The sequence below is a fragment of the Dama dama genome, chromosome 3, assembly GCF_033118175.1.
Source record: "Dama dama isolate Ldn47 chromosome 3, ASM3311817v1, whole genome shotgun sequence".
Taxonomy (NCBI): domain Eukaryota; kingdom Metazoa; phylum Chordata; class Mammalia; order Artiodactyla; family Cervidae; genus Dama; species Dama dama.
Genome location: NC_083683.1, coordinates 23704904 through 23725381, shown reverse-complemented (window position 1 = coordinate 23725381; position 20478 = coordinate 23704904). Strand labels below are relative to the sequence as shown.

Sequence of the window (20478 nt, the reverse complement as noted above, 5' to 3'; positions counted from 1 at the left end):
AAAGATTTATTGTACCAAATATTTGGATATAGATGTTAAGATATAAGCAATCTTTGTTTTCTTTTCAGAATATTAAACTGCTACATAATCATATCTACTCTTTTAAGGTTATATTTTTCTTTTAAAATAAAAATGTTCTTTTAATCCTCATGACAAATATTGACTGAAACTGGTGCTTGTTTTAATTGTTTATATATTTTTCTGACACTCATTTTGTGAAATTCTGTTTTAATTTTTCACTCTAGCCTTCTTAGCTTTTTGTGAATACTCATGCTGATAGGCAGTACATACATTCTCTTGAGATACAGTGTTACTGGGACAATTAAATAAATTATTACAAATTCACTGACTTCATTTTCTTTTCTAACAGCGTTTTGAAAAGTATTGGAAACCACATATCCTGAACTGTTGCCTAAGCAACATAAGCTTTAAACAGCACTCATAATCCGTATTTAGTCTTCTTAGTGTGGTATGGTCACTGTCATGCTTCTTTCTTAATGTCCTCGCAGTGGTGTGAATGTTACTGTTTGTCTTTGTTCAGAAGTGCCTCTGAAAATACAACAAGTTTTTTTTTTTTTTAATATTGTCGAATACTTACTTGCTTTTTCAATGTGACTTAGTTCCATTTCTGTATTTGGCGCCTTGTTTTTCTTTTTTTAAGCCAGCAAGCTTGCTGGCACATGTTTGCTGACCTTCATGCTATGAGTCTCCTTAATGTAGAGAATAATCAGGTGACCTTACTTAACAATAGAAAACTTAACGTTTTAGAAGTTTGGTTTTTTTTTTAAAAAAAAAAAAGAAGTTTGGTTTTTACTTCATTTAATTTAAGACAGAGTTGTGAGTTTCTCTTGTCAAAGAGAATATTGAAGGTCATCCAGATAGATTTCTTTTAGTGGAAAAGTAGATGTTTGGCTTTGTTTTCTAATTCTTGAAATAGATAAGGTCATATTCATAAGGATGCTTCCATAGTCCTCTTAATACAACTAACAATAATGTTAAAACCAGCCATGATTAAAAGTTCTTTCTAATATGTTTTATCAGCTAGGAAGAATAGTTGAATAGAATTAGGTACTTCAAAGAGTGGCTTTTTTAAGTTAAAAGTAAAAAATGTAATTTTTTCTGGGACATTTTATTGTTTTCGCTGACATCATTAGAGAAAGAGAGGTTATGCATTAGTGATATTTAAAGATAGCTTTCTTTTACTGCTTTGACCACACCCCTTTTTAGTTTTCATTTTCCTTAGGAAAATCCACCCACCCTTTTTTTTTTGGTCACTTCCAGCTTAAGGAACAAATTAGTTTAACCTTTTTCTGTATGATGAATTATAAAATAGCATGGTACCCTTTGTCCGTGTACCTAGAAATTGAAATAAACTTTGGCGCCTGATGTCTTCTGCTAGCGGTCAGAAGTTGTTTTGTGAAGTTTGCTCAGCGTTCTAATGTTCTTTCGATGAATTTGTAGGGGAGAAAGTGGTCTCCCCATCCTATTCCTCCGCCATCTTAGCTCCTCCCCTGAAATAAACTTTGAGCAAGGAAATTTACAGACACTCTGTAGAAGCTTTAGTATATAGTTAGATCTTTTTAGTATATCTTGACTTCTCTGAATTTTTTTTCTTGTATAATTTCTTAATTCTTGGCTGTGTTCAATTTAGTTAATGTAGTAATTCTATATTTGTAAATATTTACTGAATCTACATTTTTAGATACTGTGTATGTAATCTGATTTTAACAAGACTGAAGCAGTATAAAACTTGCTTTATTATATCTAAACATATTGAACCAATTTTTAATGAGGTATATAAAAAGTTACACCTTCTCAGTGATGATAGCATTTTTCATCTGTTAGTAAGAAGTTAGGGACAGTGCACTAATTTATTTAAGAATCATGTTCCATTGAATTGGTAGGAGAAAGTTTTACTATTATATTACTGGAAAATATCTTCATGATTTTCCCACAGGTTTAGGGAAGACTTTCTTAAGACCAAAAAGCACTAACTGTTAAAAGAATAAGATTGCTAAATTTGACAGTGTGCAAATTAAGAGACATTAATCCAAAGAGACCATGCAGAGAATTAAAAGACAAGCCATAGAATCGGGAGATATTTATAATAAGTATAACTGGCAAAGAACCAATATTTGGAAAACATTATGAATTCCTATATAAATCAAGAAAAAGTACAGTTTTTTTTTAATATCCTGAAGAGTTTCTTCACAAAGGGAATATTAAAATGGTAATTAACATATGCGATAGTACTCAATATCATTAGTGATCAGAAACACAGTAACTAAAACCTAACTGCTTTACATTGACACACCCAACAGATTGGCAAAAATATTGAAAGTTTGTCAACATTGATGTTAGCGTGGATATGGGAAAAGGAGCACTGTCACACACCGTTAGGGGGAAATAAACAGATGGTCAACAGTTTGGTATTCTTAAAGACACACATAGACTCGGGCCAGGAGTTCTGCTTCTGGTTTAAACCTCAGAGATACTCATGGATATATGTCTACTGGGATGCATTTCCAACAGTATTTGTATCATCTGTATTTGTAAGAGGGACAAACTAGAAACAACACAAGCAGATGGATAAATAGGGATATAGTCATGCAATAGGATTCTAATCAGCAATGAAAATGAATGAAATACCAGTTGTGGCATGCTGGTAAATAATCATAAAAGCCAAGGTAGTTATTTCTGAGGGCAAGAAGAGTAGATAGGGTCAAGAATGGCATGGAGCAGCACAGGGGGTGGTTCTCGCAGGATGTTGACAATTCCGTATTTCTTGATTTGGGTGGTGATTATGCAGATAGTTATTGTATACATTAAAGTATGTTTTTATGTTTTAGGTATGTTTCTGAAGGTGTGCTGTATTTCACATATTTTAAAAAGCCACTGCATATAAAAGTAGAGTCCATTTTTATTAATCTTTGGATCAGTTTATCAAAATTTAAGTGGATGAATAAGAATTGAGACCCTTCCTTTCAGGAACTCCCAGTCACGTATGGGACATGAACATGAAAACAGACAATTGAAGTATATTGTGATAAATAGAGTAGTGCAAATGTACCAAGTGCTGTGTGTCAGAGGAGACAGCTAACTGTGTTTATGCAGTCTAAACATGGCCTCCCAGAAGACACTGGCCTTGAATCTAGAGAAGCACTCTGACATTCTAGAAACACCATGAATTTTAAAGTTAGACCTGAGTTTGAATTAGCACTGATACTGTTACCTGTTGTCATTTGTCACATTGCTTAATTTCTGTAAGCCTCAGTTTTTTCAATTATATAGAATATACCTGATATTTGAGGGGGGGGGGCTTGATTTTAAAGACAAGAAGTAAATTATCATAGTATCTTAAAATTGCAAGTGTTCCTACAAATGGATATTGGTTGCTTTATTGTTTTCATTAGTATTATGTTAATTATTTTCGTAATTATCATTGTTGTTGGAAATCAGAATCAGCCCAGAGCAGGGCATGTTAAAGGGATATATACTAAGTAAGCAAGGATGCCATAGCAAAAGAGGCCTAATAAATTAGAAGAATAAGGAAAGGGTGTGGCGCTAGTAGTGAAAAACCCACCTGCAGGAGACACGAGAGACACTGGTTCGATCCCTACATCAGGAAGATCCCTGGAAGAGGAAATGGCAACCCCCTCCAGTATTCTTTCCTGGAGAACCCCATGGACAGAGGAGCCTGGTGGGCTGCAGTTCACGGGGCTGCAAAGAATCAGACATGATCAAACTGACCCAGTAGAGCACATCTGAACTTTTTAAAAATTATCAAGGCATAACCTACACATAGTTAATTGCACAATGTTTTGAATTTTTAGTTATGTATCTACTCCAGTATTCTTGCCTGGAGAACCCCCAGAAGAATCTGGCAGGCTGCAGTACACGGGGTCACAGAGAGCTGGATGTGACCGAGCCTCTGAGCACAGCTCGGCACACAGCCACATGTGTCGCCGCTGCCCAGACCCCAGGCCTTCTCAGGTCCCCGCCCGCCCCCGTCAGTCTCGCCTACAGCAGGAATACACCGCGCTTCCAGCCTCTGCCGCCACAGGTCAGGTCTGCTGGTTGTCGTGGTTTAGTCTGCTGAGTCGTGGCCGACTCCTGTGACCCCATGGACTGTAGCCCATCAGGCTCCTCTGCCCATGGTATTTTCCAGGTAAGAGTACTGGAGTGGGTTGCCATTTCCTTCTCCTGCTAGTTCCTGACCTTTGTATAAATGGAATTATATGGTATGTGGTTTTTTTTGATGGCAAGAGGTGGCTTTTTTCACTCAGTATTCTGTTTGTTGTTTTGTGTAGTGGTAATTGGTTCTTTTTCATTGATGTTTATCATTCCATTGTGTGACTGTAGCATCAGGTATTCATTTATTCTACTATTAATAGCCATTTGAGTTGGCTTCAGATTTTGCTGTTATGAGTGAAACTGCTGTGAGCGTTCTGTGCCTGTCTTTCAATGACCGTGTGACACTCGTCTCCGTTCGGTGCATCTGGGGTCAGAACTGCTCTGTTTCAGAATATGAGTACTTTCAACTTTAGTAGATACTGTCAAGTAGCTTTCCAAAGTGACTACGCCATTCCCACCAGTAGTGAATAGAGTTCCAGTTGTGCCATAGTCTTACCTGTATTTGGATGCTCCTAGTCCTTTTAATCTTAGCCATTTGGGTGGGGATGTAGGTTTTTATCTTGTGGTAGCAGTGAGGAGGACAGTAGGAAGAGAATTTACTGCCTGATACCACTAATGAGCAAACTTGGTAAAAGTCATGAACTGTAACTGTTCTGCACTTTACTGATAATGGTCAATAATTACTGTGTGCTGTGTGCTATGCTTAGTCACTTCAGTCATGTCCAACTCTTTGTGACCCTGTGGACTGTAGCCCACCAGCCCCCTCTGTCCGTGGGATTCTCCAGGCAAGAATACTGGAGTGGATTGCCATGCCCTCCTCTAGTGGATCTTCCCGACCCAGGGATCGAACCTGGATCTCTTACGTCTCCTGCATTGCAGGTGGATTCTTTACTGCTGAGCCAGGAGGGAACCCATGCATTTTGTTGATAACAGTCAGTAATGTATTGTAGGCTTCAGGATTTATTTATAAATATCACAATAAAAAAGTTAAGGAGTGATTTTAAAGTAATGTTAGATCCCCACACATGGAAAATAAATAAAATTCTAAGAAATATTTTGGCTGAGCCCTTTTTGGCTTCTAATAAATACAGTACTTTCATGATTGACATTTTAAAATAAAGATTACTTTGCACATTTTTAGGGAGCCATGTTTATCCAGTCTAAAGAAAATGTCCTTCATATGATGCATTTTGCTTTGCTTACCTTGTAATTATCCTTGAAAACATAGTGTACAGTATGCCAGTACCTTCTTTTTTAAGGCTTTTGTACATTTTGGGCTATAGTCCATAGTGTTGCAGAGTCGGACACAACTGAAGCGACTTAGCATATACGCACGCATTTGGTCATTACATTTTATGGTAATCATCTGCTTATTTGCACTTAGCTGAAACTCAGAGTATTTGACCAAACTTAGCCTTTTTCTTTATCTGCTATAATTTTAAATAATGTGGAAGTCATCAGGGCCACCTTTTAAAATAATGATTTCCAAGTTTGAAGCATAGAAAATCTTTTAAAATGATATTCATTTATTGGTCTGACATAATATACAACCTAGGTTTATGAGTGACCTCTTCTTTTTGTTTTCTTGGGATTTTTATTTAGTTTAGTCTTGTTTTTGGGTGTCCTTTTCCAATATTTGAAACTTTCTGCAGGACATATTTGCATGTTCAAAAAAGGTCTATTCAGATTTATAACTTTGTTTTAATTTCCTGTTGTGCTGTTAAAATAATATGTGAATATAGATACAGTGAAGTAGCCATTTTATTAGTCTAATAAATGCATTGATATACATTTATCTGAAACCAAAACCACACTGGAGAAATTGAAGTAATAGTCTTGTTCTTATGAAAATAAAGAAAGACAGCATCTTTTTTCTATTCATAATTATATTTTTAGAAAATCTTTGTTCTTTTATATATATATTTAGAAGATTTTTGAAATAATTAATGTTAATTCATTAGTATTAAGAATTGCCCTTGTTTATTACTCTGAATAAATATTTTTAGAGTTTTTATGCTGAATTATGTAACTTTGATTTGCTTTACACTAAAGTTTCAAATTCTGGTAAGTTTCATTTAAAATTCCATGTTAGATTTAATAAGATTTTTTTCCCGCCCTCAATTTTAAAATTGCCTGATCTTGCTCCTTACCAAAGATGGAAAAAGAAACAAAAGGATTTCTTTTTTGTATTACCCCCCCAAAAAAATTGGCTGAATTAAGAATCACTGAATTAAGAAAATAGAATGGATTTGTTTTAGCTAATATAAATCAAATACAGAATAAATGGTCTCATTGATAGGTTAGAAATGATTTTTAAATGCTTCAGGCACTGATACTGTTGGTAACTTTTTAAGCACTGCTCTATGAATGATTATCTACACATTTTTACATAGGCTTTATTGGACTCAGAACACGTGGTTCTGGAGAAGACTTAACACTAGTTGTGCACAAAAGTAGAAAGAGCTTGCTCTCACGGCGGCCACCAGATCTCAGCGTTAGCATTCCTCTGACTGTACCCACACAGCACTCACGTGTTAACTGCTTTTGGCATAGTGCCATATTGGCTTCCCTGGTGGCTCGGATGGTAAAGAATCTGCCTGCAATGCAGGAGATCTGGGTTCGATACCTGGGTCTGGAAGGTCCCCTGGAGAAGGGAATGGCAGCCTACTCCAGTATTCTTGCCTGGAGAATTCCATGAGGAGCCTGGCAGGCTATAGTCCACGGGGTCTCAGAGAGTAGGACACCACTGAGTGACTAGCACATATACATAGTGCTGTGTTAATGAAGGAAAGATGTGTGCATGCATCCCAAGGCACTCATATTTTATACTCATCCTTTTAGAATTTATATAACAGTAGTCAGTGTCAATAATAAGGGTCAATGTTAATTGAATATATACTGTTTGCAAATGCTATGCTAATTGCTTCCTCATTTAATTCTCACAGTAAGCACATTATGAGATTGTTTTTAAAGTCTGTCCCTCAATGCAGATTCATTTCCCTAGTCTTCTTTTATCACCAATTCCGGAGTTGTTTTCCAGTTTGACAAGGGGTATGAAAAGTATGTTGGGTTGGTTCTTTGTTAGAAAACAGCTAACTGAAATAAACATTCCGTTGAGTACTGAATTCATTCCAATTGAATAAGCAGAGAAAAGAGGTATGTATCTTATGTTGGTGGGTTCAGGGAAAGACACCAGTGCCTCTGTAAGCCTTGATTTATTCTAAAGAATTACTAGAGAGGAAACCTTAGTAGTCTTTAAACTATAATAGTTTAAAACTGTATGTTGAATCTAGGCTTCTTGCACTGCTGTACATCAAATATTGTATAATGTATATTTGAAATTGAATAACTTATGTGTATTTGCTTTTTATTGCCTGTATATGTTCAAATGTGGTAATACTGAAATAATGACTATGTTTTTAAAGGTTTTGAAAGAGGAAAGGAAGACATTTCTCAAAATAAAGATGACTCTTCACTTTCTATGTCAAAGAGCAAGGTAAGCATATTGTCCTCAAGTATATGATCATAATATTTTTCTAATATTTAAGATGAGTGAACTAACACCGAAATCTTACCAGATTTTTATGGGCTGTGTTTATGTTGGTATATCTAAACCAGGTAGTATTTATGAGAAAAGGAGCATTCCCCTGGGGCTGATTTAGGTGCGTTGGTTATTTGGAAATATAGCCGATTGGTAACCAGGGTTCTCTCCTGAGTGATGCTGTTTGATATGTCTGTTGCAGCAGCGCATCTCAGACTTAAGTCTGAGGCTTCCATCTGGAGAAACTGTCAGCATTCATTTTTTTAAAGTTTTAAGTGTTTTGGGTTCATTCAAATGACTATCAGAAACATGTACATTTTAACAGTTAAAGACCAACTATCTTTTGCTATAGCAGCATGCAACTGAAGACAGTTTCTTAGAATAAGACAGAGTTTCCTAAATTAGTAATTTTCAAATTGGGTACTTGAATATATTCTTAGGTCTGTTGAGAATTTTTTCCCTAAGAGTACTATTCAAATTTGAGAAGTACTGGAAAATGCATAGGCTTTCCTATGGGTTTGTAATTCACTAGGTTTTCTATAATTTGTCTGGATTTGACTTTTGACTTATTTCTGGTCAGGTTTAGTAGCAGAAGAAGCTTTTATGTTTATGGAATCAAACGTCAATGATTGTAAGAAAATCTATTTCTTAAGCTAGTGAGTTCTCTGCTGTTCTTAGAATAGGCTTTGCTTGTAAAATTGGACATTTTTGGTTCTATTCTTGAGAGTGGTTGAGTGAGAGGATTCCATGATGTTTGACACAAATTTTATTCACACTTAACTTTTAATTACATAAAAGTCCATCCTCTATTTAATATGGGTAAAAGTATATAAGGTGAGAGTTTAGTGTCATACCTTGTATGTATAAAATACAAAGAGAAATACATGAGAAATACCTTTATCATTTCATATAAGATGCGTGATTAACAAGGAGATAGTTTATCTTGGTTCTGCCATGGTTAGAAATGCAGTGAAATTTATGGAATTTTAAAGACCTATTTCAAGCAGTTAATACCAGCGTTGGTGAATGTATGTTATATTGGTATTCCTACTCAGAAACCTAAACTCCAGACCTGCCTACCACAGCCGCCTAGTCTCTAAACAGGAGAATGAGGGGAGGAGCAGAAGGGGTCGGGAGGACAGGGAGCCTGGAGAGGAAAGCAGTGTGGATTAATGAAAAATAAGGAAACTAGACTGCACCTCGAGTATAATAGCACCGAATTGTATATGAACTGTAAGTAAAATTAGAAATTTGGTTCCTCAGTTGCACAAGCCACATCTCAATAACTCATTAGCCATATGTGGCTGGTGGCTACCATATTGAACCACTCAGATATAGAATATTTCTGTTATTCAGAAAGTTCTACTGGACACCAAGCCCGTGCTACTTTAAGGTAAAAAAAAGTGAGTCTGAATCTTGATTCTCATATATTGCCTATGACTTCTTAGATGCTGATTACAATGATATTAATAACTAGTTTGTATTAAGAGCTTGCTAAGTGTCATTTTAACTCTCTTAACCATACTAGAAGACAGGTATTATTGGCCCCGTGTTATAAATGAAGCTTAGAGAAGTTAAATAGCTCTCCAAGGGTCAAAGTGTTAGAGCTGGAATTCACAGTGGCTTCAGTTTTCTTCTCTGTACAAAGGAGATAAAATCTAACTCACATTGTGATGCTGTAAGTGCCTGACAAAGTACCTGGTTAATAATAGGTGTTCGAGAACTCATTTTTCTTCCTTTGAATAAAGAACTACAGTGAATGAATGGGCTGCTTGGTGTGGCAGCTATTTAGTGTAAGTAAAATTGTACTCGTTCTGTTATTTTCCAAGAGCTGAATCTTATTGATTCTTAATTTCAGTTTATTCTGTTAGCTTAAGAGATACAGTCACTAGCTTGTCCTTAAATAGTTTAACATACATTCTGCTGTGTTACTTTTCAGAAGAATCCTAAAATTTATGCACTTATATCAAGCCTTATTCTCATGAATTATGAAGATTTTGTTGTTACCTAAGAAACTTTGGAAAACAAAATCTTGTTATTCCTTCTGTGATTGATCTGTATAACTGAGGCCATTAAATAATTTTAACTTACACTTTTATGAATTTGATGCAAAAGTATCAATACTGTCATTTAGGTAATTGCGTTTGCAGTTAAGTGTTATTTCTTAAAAATACATAATTGAGACCAATAGGCACAATCCTTCTTTACCTCAGGCCCCACCGTTTTAGAAATAAAAGCAGTTCCTGTTTCTTATGCATCCTGTAAATGAGTGAATTGAAGAAGGCAATTAATCAGATCATCTCATCTTCCTTTTAGCATTTTTAAATAAATTTTTAATTGTCTCTCTCAATGAAAGGAATTGCCAGCATAAATAATATTTCTAGTGGGATAAAAGGAATCCTATTACATGGATAAGGAGTTTCCGAGATGAGATCTCTTGACTTGATTCTCCAGTCATCAGTCTCCTTGCCTGTAGGTTTGCTAAGTCATCTATCACTTGCTGTAAAAAAATATGTTTACTTGGATATTTAAAAAAAAAAAAAAAAAACCTTTCCAAATCAAAATATCTGATAGAATCATAGTAACATCATTGTTGCTATTATTTCTTATGTCTACAGTATTTTAGTTTTCAAAGCAAGTCGAAAGTATTCTAGTTATGTTACTGTTCCATTTATCTGGAGATTATATTTTTGTGAACACTTGCAATCTAGGAGATAGTCACAAATCTGAAGCACAATATATATCAAGTACTGTGTTAAACACATCATGCACACTGCCTCATTACCCAAAGCAGCCCTGTCAGTTAGTAGGAATATCCTTATTTTATAAATAAGGCAATGAAGACTGGAAGAGAATATCTTCCCATAGTCACACAGCCCATAAGGTGTCATCATTAAGACAGTGGTCAGTGAGGTTATCAAAGAAGGACACTTAGTTTAATAAAATATTTCCAATAAAAACAGTTTATGATTCTTGATATTTAAAAGGTAACTTGTTGATTCATGAGACTTAGTATTATGTTAAAAAGAATATAGAACTTGGTCACTGGATTTCTTTTCTTTCCCCAAAACTAGCTACACTGTATGGCGGGATTTCTTGAAGTATGTGCACTGTAATTTAGCAAGCTCTTGTTATAGCCATTTGGCCAGCTGGTCCCTTAGATACCAGAATCATTTAGGAACCTCCAAACCAATCTTGTCATGTCTAGGGAAATAGATTTCCTGTTGTTCATAAAGATAAGTCTAAAATCTGAGTCTAATATTCTATATGAATAGTGGTAAAAAGATGAGCAATGAATGTAGTGAGAGGGCTAAGAGCACGAGACTGAGGACAAGGCACACCGGAGTGAAATCCCAGCTCATCTGTTTACGGCTCTGTGACTTTGGAAAGTTATTTAATCTGTCGGTCTTAGTTTCCTGATCAGCAGCATAAGAAACTACTACTGTCCCATAAGGCGGCTGTGAGGAGTACAAGAGGCAGAACACAGAAAGTACTTATTATAGCACTTGGTAAAGAGTCAAACAACCGTTCATTTTCACTAACTTTTAAGTTAATACCATGGAAATTCTTTACTTAATAATATCTAAGAAGTACATTATAATACACGTTTTCCTATTAAGCTGTGGGAAATAGGAACCGTTCTATTCCTCTTGACAGTAGCTGTGTCATCTTTGAGTTCCCAGCAGCAAGCAGAGGACAGAGACCTGTTTGGCTTGATGACTTTTGTGAAATGGTTTTGATGTCACAGTGTATCTTGTCATCATGAAAGTAAGCCATGTGATGTTTCAAGTGTAGTTCTCAAAGGAGTAACTTTAACAAAAATTTAATTAGGTTAATCCCCACCTTCTACATTGAGTGTAGTTTGCAGTTCCCTTCCAGTTCAGCCACTTATTTTACCATCAGCATAATAATTTGTATTTTGTACTAAATAGCAGAGGCATTTTTAAAGAGATGAACTGCAAATGCTAGTTTCATTTTGATAATTCTGAAGGTGTTCATTGAGCCCTTTCTTTACAGAAGTAAAGCCCTTGCTTTACTTCTGTCCCTAGGATCCTCCAGACAAGAATGCTGGAGTGGCTTGCCATGCCCTTCTCCAGGGGTTCTTCCTGACCCAGGGATCAAACCCAGGTCTCTTAAGTCTCCTGCATTAGCAAGTGGGTTCTTACCACTAGCGCCACCTGCAAAGCCCAAATTACCCTAGATGATATCTGGCTGCAATTGTTGAATAAGCATGGTCCCTGTATTTATGGATCTTAAAATTGAGTGAGGGACTACTATTCAACGTAGTTTTGGAAGTTTGGGCCACAGCAATCAGAGCAGAAAAAGAAATAAAAGGAATCCAGATAGGAAAAGAAGAAGTGAAACTCTCACTGTTTGCAGATGACATGATCCTCTACATAGAAAACCCTGAAGACTCTACCAGAAAATTACTAGAGCTAATCAATGAATATAGTAAAGTTGCAGGATGTAAAATTAACACACAGAAATCCCTTGCATTCCTATACACTAACAATGAGAAAACAGAAAGAGAAATGAAGGAAACAATACCATTCACCATTGCAACAAAAAGAATAAAAAACTTAGGAGTATATCTACCTAAAGAAACAAAAGACCTATACATAGAAAACTATAAAACACTGATGAAAGGATCAAAGAGGACACAAATAGATGGAGAAATATACTGTGTTCATGGACTGGAAGAATCAATATTGTGAAAATGAGTATACTATCCAAAGCAATCTATAGATTCAATGCAATCCCTATCAAGCTACCAATGGTATTCTTCACAGAACTGGAACAAATAATTTCACAATTTGTATGGAAATACAAAAAGCCTCGAATAGCCAAAGCAATCTTGAGAAAGAAGAATGGAACTGGAGGAATCAACCTGCCTGACTTCAGGCTCTACTACAAAGCCACAGTCATCAAGACAGCATAGTACTGGCACAAAGAGAGAAATATAGATCAATGGAACAAAATAGAAAACCCAGAGATAAATCCACGTATCTATGGACACCTTATCTTCGACAAAGTAGGCAAGAATGTACAATGGAAAAAAGACAGCCTCTTTAACAAGTGGTGCTGGGAAAACTGGTCAACCACTTGTTAAAGAATGAAACTAGAACACTTTCTAACACCATACACAAAAATAAACTCAAAATAGATTAAAGATCTAAATGTAAGACCAGAAACTATAAAACTCCTAGAGGAGAACATAGGCAAAACACTCTCTGACATATATCACAGCAAGATCCTCTATGACCTATCTCCCAGAATATTGGAAATAAAAGCAAAAATAAACAAATGGGACCTAATGAAACTTAAAAGCTTTTGCACAACAAAGGAAACTATAAGCAAGGTGAAAAGAAAGCCTTCAGAATGGGAGAAAATAATAGCAAATGAAGAAACAGACAAAGGATTAATCTCAAAAATATACAAGCAACTCCTGCAGCTCAATTCCAGAAAGATAAATGACCCAATCAAAAAATGGGCCAAAGATCTAAATAGACATTTCTCCAAAGAAGACATACAGATGGCTAACAAACACATGAAAAGATGCTCAACATCACTCATTATCAGAGACATGCAAATCAAAACCACAATGAGGTACCATTACACGCCAATCAGAATGGCTACTATCAAAAAGTCTACAAGCAATCAATGCTGGAGAGGCTGTGGAGAAAAGGGAACCCTCTTACACTGTTGGTGGGAATGCAAACTAGTACAGCCACTATGGAGAACAGTGTGGAGATTCCTTAAAAAACTGGAAATAGAACTACCATATGACCCAGCAATCCCACTCCTGGGCATACACACCAAGGAAGCCAGACTCGAAAGAGACACGTGCACCCCACTGTTCATCGCAGCACTGTTTATAATAGCCAGGACATGGAAACAACCTAGATGCCCATCAGCAGGCAAATGGATGAGAAAGCTGTGGTACATATACACAATGAAATATTACTCAGCCATTAAAAAGAATACATTTGAACCAGTTCTAATGAGATGGATGAAACTGGAGCCCATTATACAGAGTGAAGTAAGCCAGAAAGATAAAGACCAATACAGTATACTAATGCATATATATGGAATTTAGAAAGATCGTAATGATAATCCTATATGCAAGACAGAAAAAGAGACACACATGTATAGAACAGACTTTTGGACTCTATGGGAGAAGGCGAGGGTGGGATGATCTGAGGGAACAGCATCGAAACATGTATATCATCAAGGGTGAAACAGATCGCCAGTCCAGGTTGGATGCATGAGAGAAGTGCTCAGGACTGGTGCACTGGGCTAACCCAGAGGGATGAGATGGGGAGGAAGGTGGGAATGGGTTTCAGGATGGGGAACACATGTAAATCCATGGCTGATTCATGTCAATGTATGGCAGAAACCACTACAATATTGTAAAGTAGTTAGCCTCCAACTAATAAAAATAAATGAAAAAAAAACTATTTAAAAAAAATTGAGTGAGGGAGTTTATTTCTCAATGTTCTTCCTCCTTGATCACATCTAGTGATATTATGCAGATCTGGCTATTTTAAACACTTGAAAGCTACCATTTAAATCAAGTCCCGTATACTTTCTTGGCCCTAGGAGTAATGCTGTGAACTTGAAGTACCTTCTCCCATGTCTAACAATAGATAAAAATGAAATTTATAGGACAGTGAAGGAATATGTTTAATTTTATTGTTCTAGTATTTATAGAGGCAGCTTTTAGTTTTATAGTCTTCTACTCTGGTGGAAGAAAGTAGTCTCTTTGAAAGAGGACTGGATTAAGAGCACTAAGTTCTGATCCCTGCTATTGATTGATTATTTAGAAAATCAATGTCTATGAACCTCCCTTTCATGATTTGTAAAATGGAGATAAAACCACTTGTTATGCCTGTTTTTCAAGATTCTTATAAGGATCAAATTCTTATAAGGATCAATATCAAATGAAATATCAAGTATAAGCAAAATCAGGAAACAAGTTTGAGAAATTAATGTTTATTTTTTGAGGTACTGGATAGTTAGGAAGAAGTGCTGGGATTATTGTTTGTTAAACACTATACAAATTAGGGTATTTCAGTACTAGTTTCTGAAGATGTTTGTATTTACTCCCTTTGGAGAAGCAGTAGTAACAGGGCAGTGTTTGCAGCAATTTGCTAGTTTTTTGATTTGTAGAATATTTCAATCTAAAAAATTACTGCTTTGGATATGTTTGTCCTAAGAATTATTTTGTATAAAATAATTATATTCTTTAGAAGTACTCTGAAAAACAGAATGCAGAGATTTTCAAATGATCTTGTTTAACCTTACTTTGTATGCTGATTTATTGATGTTTTTAGTTTTGTGTTTCTGTGGCTCTAATGTGGGTTGGTTTTCAAACCCAAATACTATATAAGAAAAATCAGTATTTGAAAATTGGTATTTGCCTAAAATCACAGTAATGAATGGGAGGAAGGTCACAAACACAGTTGGAACCTCAGTTTTATGTGCTGTGTGTATGTGGAGAATAAGTGACAGTTTTAACTATTATTTCTCTTTTCTTCATGTCTGCGTGGTTTCAGTCTGAATCTAAACTTTATAATGGCTCAGAGAAAGACAGTTCAGCTTCAAGCAAGCTTACAAAAAAGGAATCTCTCAAGGTTAGTTTCCACAGTTATTTTATAACTAATGTTATGCTTTACCTGTGCTTTTGAAAGTAGACTAGTAAGATAAAGAAAGAAGTATTTGTGGTCCTAAAGGGAAAAAAAAATGTTAATGTTTGCATGGCACCCTGGAGTCAGCTAAAAGGGCTTTCTGATGACCATCCCAGCACTGCTCTGCCCTCAGCTGGGAGGGGGGCTGAGGACTGGGTGTCTCTGCACAGTTGTGCCTGAGTCCAGCACATCACTGTGTTATGGAACGCCTGATGGGAAGTACTGACTGCTAGGTCATGGGCTGAATTTGGTCCACAGGTAGACACATTTTATTTGACCTACACAATGTTTTAAAGATTTTAGCCAACAATTACAGGTCCAGGTTTCTAGCTTCCCTTAAGAAATAGGTAATACTGGGCTTACCTTCCAGAATGGCCACAGGCCCTGGAGCTTAAGGAGCTTTCTGATTGATTCTTGATTCCCATGCAGTCTGTTTTGCCACCTCTGCCTCTTTTCCATATCTGATCCCATATGCATTTATATTTACAATCATGTATTAAATCTGTTAGTTCACTTATGCACATTAATAAAGACCAAAGTCTAAATTTTTTTGATTGTATAATTATTAAAATTTTGTTGTGTGTATGTAGTCTCTTTACCATTAAGTGCAGCTAGGAAAATTCTGTGTTTTACTTTAAGAAAAATCACTGATAGGTTATCTTCTTCTGTTCATAAGCAACACAAAATAATAAATAATAAAATTGCTCCACTGCTGCTTTCCCAGATTATCTCAGAAGTGACTTATGTAGGGTAAAACTTTGATAATTTGAATATATTAATTTCACTGTTGTGGTTTCTTAATTATTTATATCTTATGTATTAGTGTCAGGAAAGAGAGCAAGATTGCCAGTCCTAAATAGTTATAGCATTGTTTGTGGTATGAAAAACTGACAACCATCAGTAAGAGAGTGTATTAAGAAAACTTAGAGAAGCAGTGCGACATGGTGGCTCAGACGTGTCTTTTGGAGCCGGTCTGCCTCTGTCCGAATCCCGCTCCGTGACTGACTTAGCTGCGTGATACTGAGCAGTTTGCTCTCTGTATCACGTTCTCATCTGTGGAAAAAGGATAATTATAGTCCTACTGCCCGAGGTTGTTGTGAGTATTAATGTGGTAACACATGTGAAGTGCTTACAGTAGTGACCGGCACACAGGTGTCCAGTAAACATTACCTCTTATTGTGCTGGTCATAGCACAATAACTCATCCTTTGGAGCAGTTAAAAGAATGAGGTAGGCAAGGAATGGAAATAGAGTTGAAATACTCCAAGAAATATCGGAGAACCTTTTTTTATGTGTTAGAAAAAGCAAAAGCAAACACAAAAGTTATGTATTTGAAAATACCTGAGTGCATAGTGTTTCCTGAACATTATAGTGTTTTCCTGAAGGTTAACAGAGATCAGTTCTGGGGATCAGAATAGGAGAGGGTATATTAAAAATGGCTTTTAGCTTTTGTTGTTTGAAATTTTTACCATGAATTCATATTCATGTATTGTGTAACTTAAAAAGGTAAAATTCTTAAAAAAAAAAGTAAAGCTCTTCTGTCCTAAGATGCTAGAATTCTAAAATTCTATTTTACAGTGTAAAATTTTCACATTCCATAAAGTTAAAAACTTGAAAAGAAATTGCCTGTTTCTAAAGAATTTTTTATTTTTCTATTATTTCTGTAAAATAGGTACAAAAGAAGAATTACCGAGAAGAAAAGAAAAGAGCCACAAAGGAGTTACTCAGTACAATCACAGATCCTTCTGTTATTGTTATGGCTGATTGGTTGAAGGTCAGTTTGTATTGTCTTGAATTCAAATTGCTGGATATTTACCAACTGGCATAGGAAAGCCCAGAATGCACCTGCCTAAAAGCCTGCGAGACAAAAACAACTCTAGGATGATTTTTTTCACTGACGAAGAAGCCATTAATTGCATCCCAGAAGATCTGTGTTCCAGTCTTAATGGAGAGAAGGAACCTTAATGTTGACTCTCTTGACAGTAACATCAATATGGATAGCAGTACTTTTTAAAAAGCTTTTTGATATATGTGACAGGACATAGTCTAATCAATGTGAAGTGAAGAAAGATTCTATTTGCTGTTCAAATTCTCATTTACAATGATTGTAGACTTGGTGTCTATGCATTTTAGTGAAAATATGAGACAAAGGTAGTGTAAAAGTTGTCATTTGAAAAGCTTTAATTTTCAGAAAAACATACATATTGCTATTTCCATATCTTATTCTTTTAGCCTCTGGTTATTCCTACTTATTTTTATTTCCATTTCTATCATCCTAGTCACTATTCTCTGTATCACTGTTATTTGTAGGATATTTGGGGATATTTGGTAGGATTTTTTTAGACTAATGCTAACTTTGAGAATGGTCTTGAAAGACCCAGATTCCCAGAAAGTTTCAGTACCCGCTTTCACTTAAAAATCACCCCAGGCCTGAAAAGCTTTTCTCTTTCCCCAAGGATCGGTATAGCCTTCAAACTAAAATCTTGGCGAGATCTGTCATGGAAGTTCTCTTACTAAAATGGGAGCCTAGTGATAGTTTCTGTGATAGTGCAGGTAATACTGAGGTCTTCTTGCATGTTACTCTGAAAACACCCTTGGACTTACATTGGCTCTACTTACTGAGTCTTTAAGCTCCAGATCTTGGTACTAGGAAAGTATATTTTACACTTGATCTTAGCCAAAAGGCCAAGAAGCAATGGAAAGTATATGTTAATGGCCCCTGACCTGGCCAGGAAGGATAGGATTATTTTGAAACTGTTGATGTGATGCAGTCGCCCACTAGAATTTAAATTCCTTAGAAGTAGCAGTCATGCTGTTTTCACATTTATTTGCAGTGCTGGCTAATTAGTGGCTTAACAAATATACATCTAGTGAATTTAAAGTGTACATTTTTTGAAAATTTTAGATTAAAACACCCTATTTGCCTCTATTCCTTTAGTATCTTGTAAAGCAGAAAAACAGACCTTTATTTCTTAAAATAAACTTATTTTTTTGTAGATTCGTGGTACCTTAAAGAGCTGGACCAAACTGTGGTGTGTGTTGAAACCTGGTGTGCTGCTGATCTATAAAACCCAGAAAAATGGTCAGTGGGTAGGAACAGTCCTTCTGAATGCCTGTGAGATCATTGAACGTCCATCAAAAAAGGATGGCTTTTGTTTTAAACTTTTCCATCCTTTGGAGCAGTCTATTTGGGCAGTGAAGGTAAGTAAGCACTTGTTACACAGGTAAAAAGTAAAGATGACAATCTGTAAGTAGAACTGAACTAGATCAGTGAGTGATTGATTAATGGTTGCTGTCCTCTGCTAGAACTCTGTTTCTGTCTTCAGTTACATTGTTCCTCATTGTGTCCCTACCCACAATGAAATGTGCACCAAAGTGCTTAGTTTATTTTACCTTTAAGATCAAACTTAAAAATTTCTCCAGAAAATGTTTCCCAAATTTATGTTGTACCCTATTATCTCTTGTTTGTGGGGATTGTTTGTACTATTTTTTTAGTTTGCAGTTACTAGCTTTGCTTTGTGATATTGTATCTGGTTTACTGTGACTGTTTTTCTCTTGATCAATTTGTCAGACTCCCTAGAATTGAAGCTGCCATTTCTTTTGGTGGTATTTCCTATAGTGATGTAAACTTGTGACTAGAAGCCTGTAAACAGAAGTGGTCTTATTTACTCTTGAGAGGCAGCTCTCTTGGAAGATGGAGCTCTAATGCTTTTATAACTAATAAGCATGACTGTGGTCATTTCTATGAATAGGAACAGAATAATGTTTATAAACTTCTACTTTGTGTCAGGGACTCTTTTCAGCATACTATATGGAATCTTTTCTTAAATTCTCCTACTCGTAAGGAGGATACAAATTTCTCCTATTACCTAGATAAAGAAATTGAGGCATAAAGAAGTTACTTAAGTAATTTTTCTAGTATGGAGTCATCCTAGATTGAAAACCGGGCAATTTGACTTATGGTCCTACTCTATAGTGGTTCTAGGAACTGGACCATAAATTATAAAGCCAGTTGAAAACACCCACGGGGTACTGTAGGATTTGTTGAAATCATATTGATTTGTTTCTACTTTTTTCATTTTGAATGTTCCTTCTTACTTCCTGATGTATATGCTTTTTAAATCCATTTTATTCTTTGATCTAACAACTTAAAAAATTATTTTTCCCTGGACCTAGTAAAAGTTCATTTCTCTCTTTCCTATATTTCCAGCTGTTTCTTTAGACTTCCAGAAATTTAGTATTTCTTAGCTAGCAGTTTTTGTAGTGTGGAAATTCTCCATTAAATTAAAATTTCGTCTAGTATGTTAAATTTTAGGCTTTAATATATAAACCATCTGCTTTAATCTGTAAACCATCCATATAGATTCCATATAGTATCTGCAGAGATAATATGAAGTATCAACTATAAATTCAGTTTTCTGGTAAGGAAGTTAAATTTGGTGGAAGAGGAAAGCTTTCCTGATTACTTGACATTTGCTCTCAAGAAGCATGAAATTAACCCTTGCTTGCTTTTAAAAATTATAATCCATGCCTTACTTAGTTTATTACAGGTAATAATAAATATAAAGTTGAGATCTCATAATACTATACACCATTTATTTTGTTATTTTGCTTTTTAAGGGTCCAAAAGGTGAAGCAGTTGGATCCATAACTCAGCCCTTACCTAGCAGTTATTTGATCATCCGAGCCACTTCAGAGTCAGACGGTAAATAAAAATAATGGGCTGGATTTCGATCCTCATTTTTAAGGATTTATTTCATATATGACTGTGTTTTCCTTTGGGAAATTTGTCTTTAGTATGGAATTTCAGTAAAGGTATTATGATCATAAATTATTTAGAACACTAAATATTTATATCATCAACTTGGTTGACAAACAGGGAAATCTGATAGAAAGGAAGCGTTGTATAATTGAATGATAAATTAGCAGCCTGGAGTTTCCGCTTCATCTTTCATGACATATCAACACTCTTTTGACTTGGTTAGTGTTCTCTGTGGTAATGCATTGTTTTGTCATTTTAGAAGTACATTTAGTACTGTTTATATTTTATTATTAAATATTAACATGAGACACCACATGCATTATTTTTCTTTACATAAGACACTCAAGTGCAAGC

General features: G+C 35.6%; 1 protein-coding gene across 5 annotated transcripts in view; it reads left to right on the top strand.

Annotated features, from left to right (window-relative positions):
* OSBPL8 (oxysterol binding protein like 8) overlaps positions 1-20478 on the top strand; it is a 163538-nt gene that overhangs the window by 109151 nt on the left and 33909 nt on the right. For all 5 annotated transcript variants that reach the window (XM_061124868.1, XM_061124896.1, XM_061124876.1 and 2 more), the window contains 5 exons: positions 7560-7630; positions 15232-15309; positions 17035-17136; positions 18360-18563; positions 19983-20067. In XM_061124868.1, the coding sequence (XP_060980851.1) occupies positions 7560-7630; positions 15232-15309; positions 17035-17136; positions 18360-18563; positions 19983-20067 (540 nt within the window). The remainder of the gene's footprint in view (positions 1-7559; positions 7631-15231; positions 15310-17034; positions 17137-18359; positions 18564-19982; positions 20068-20478) is intronic.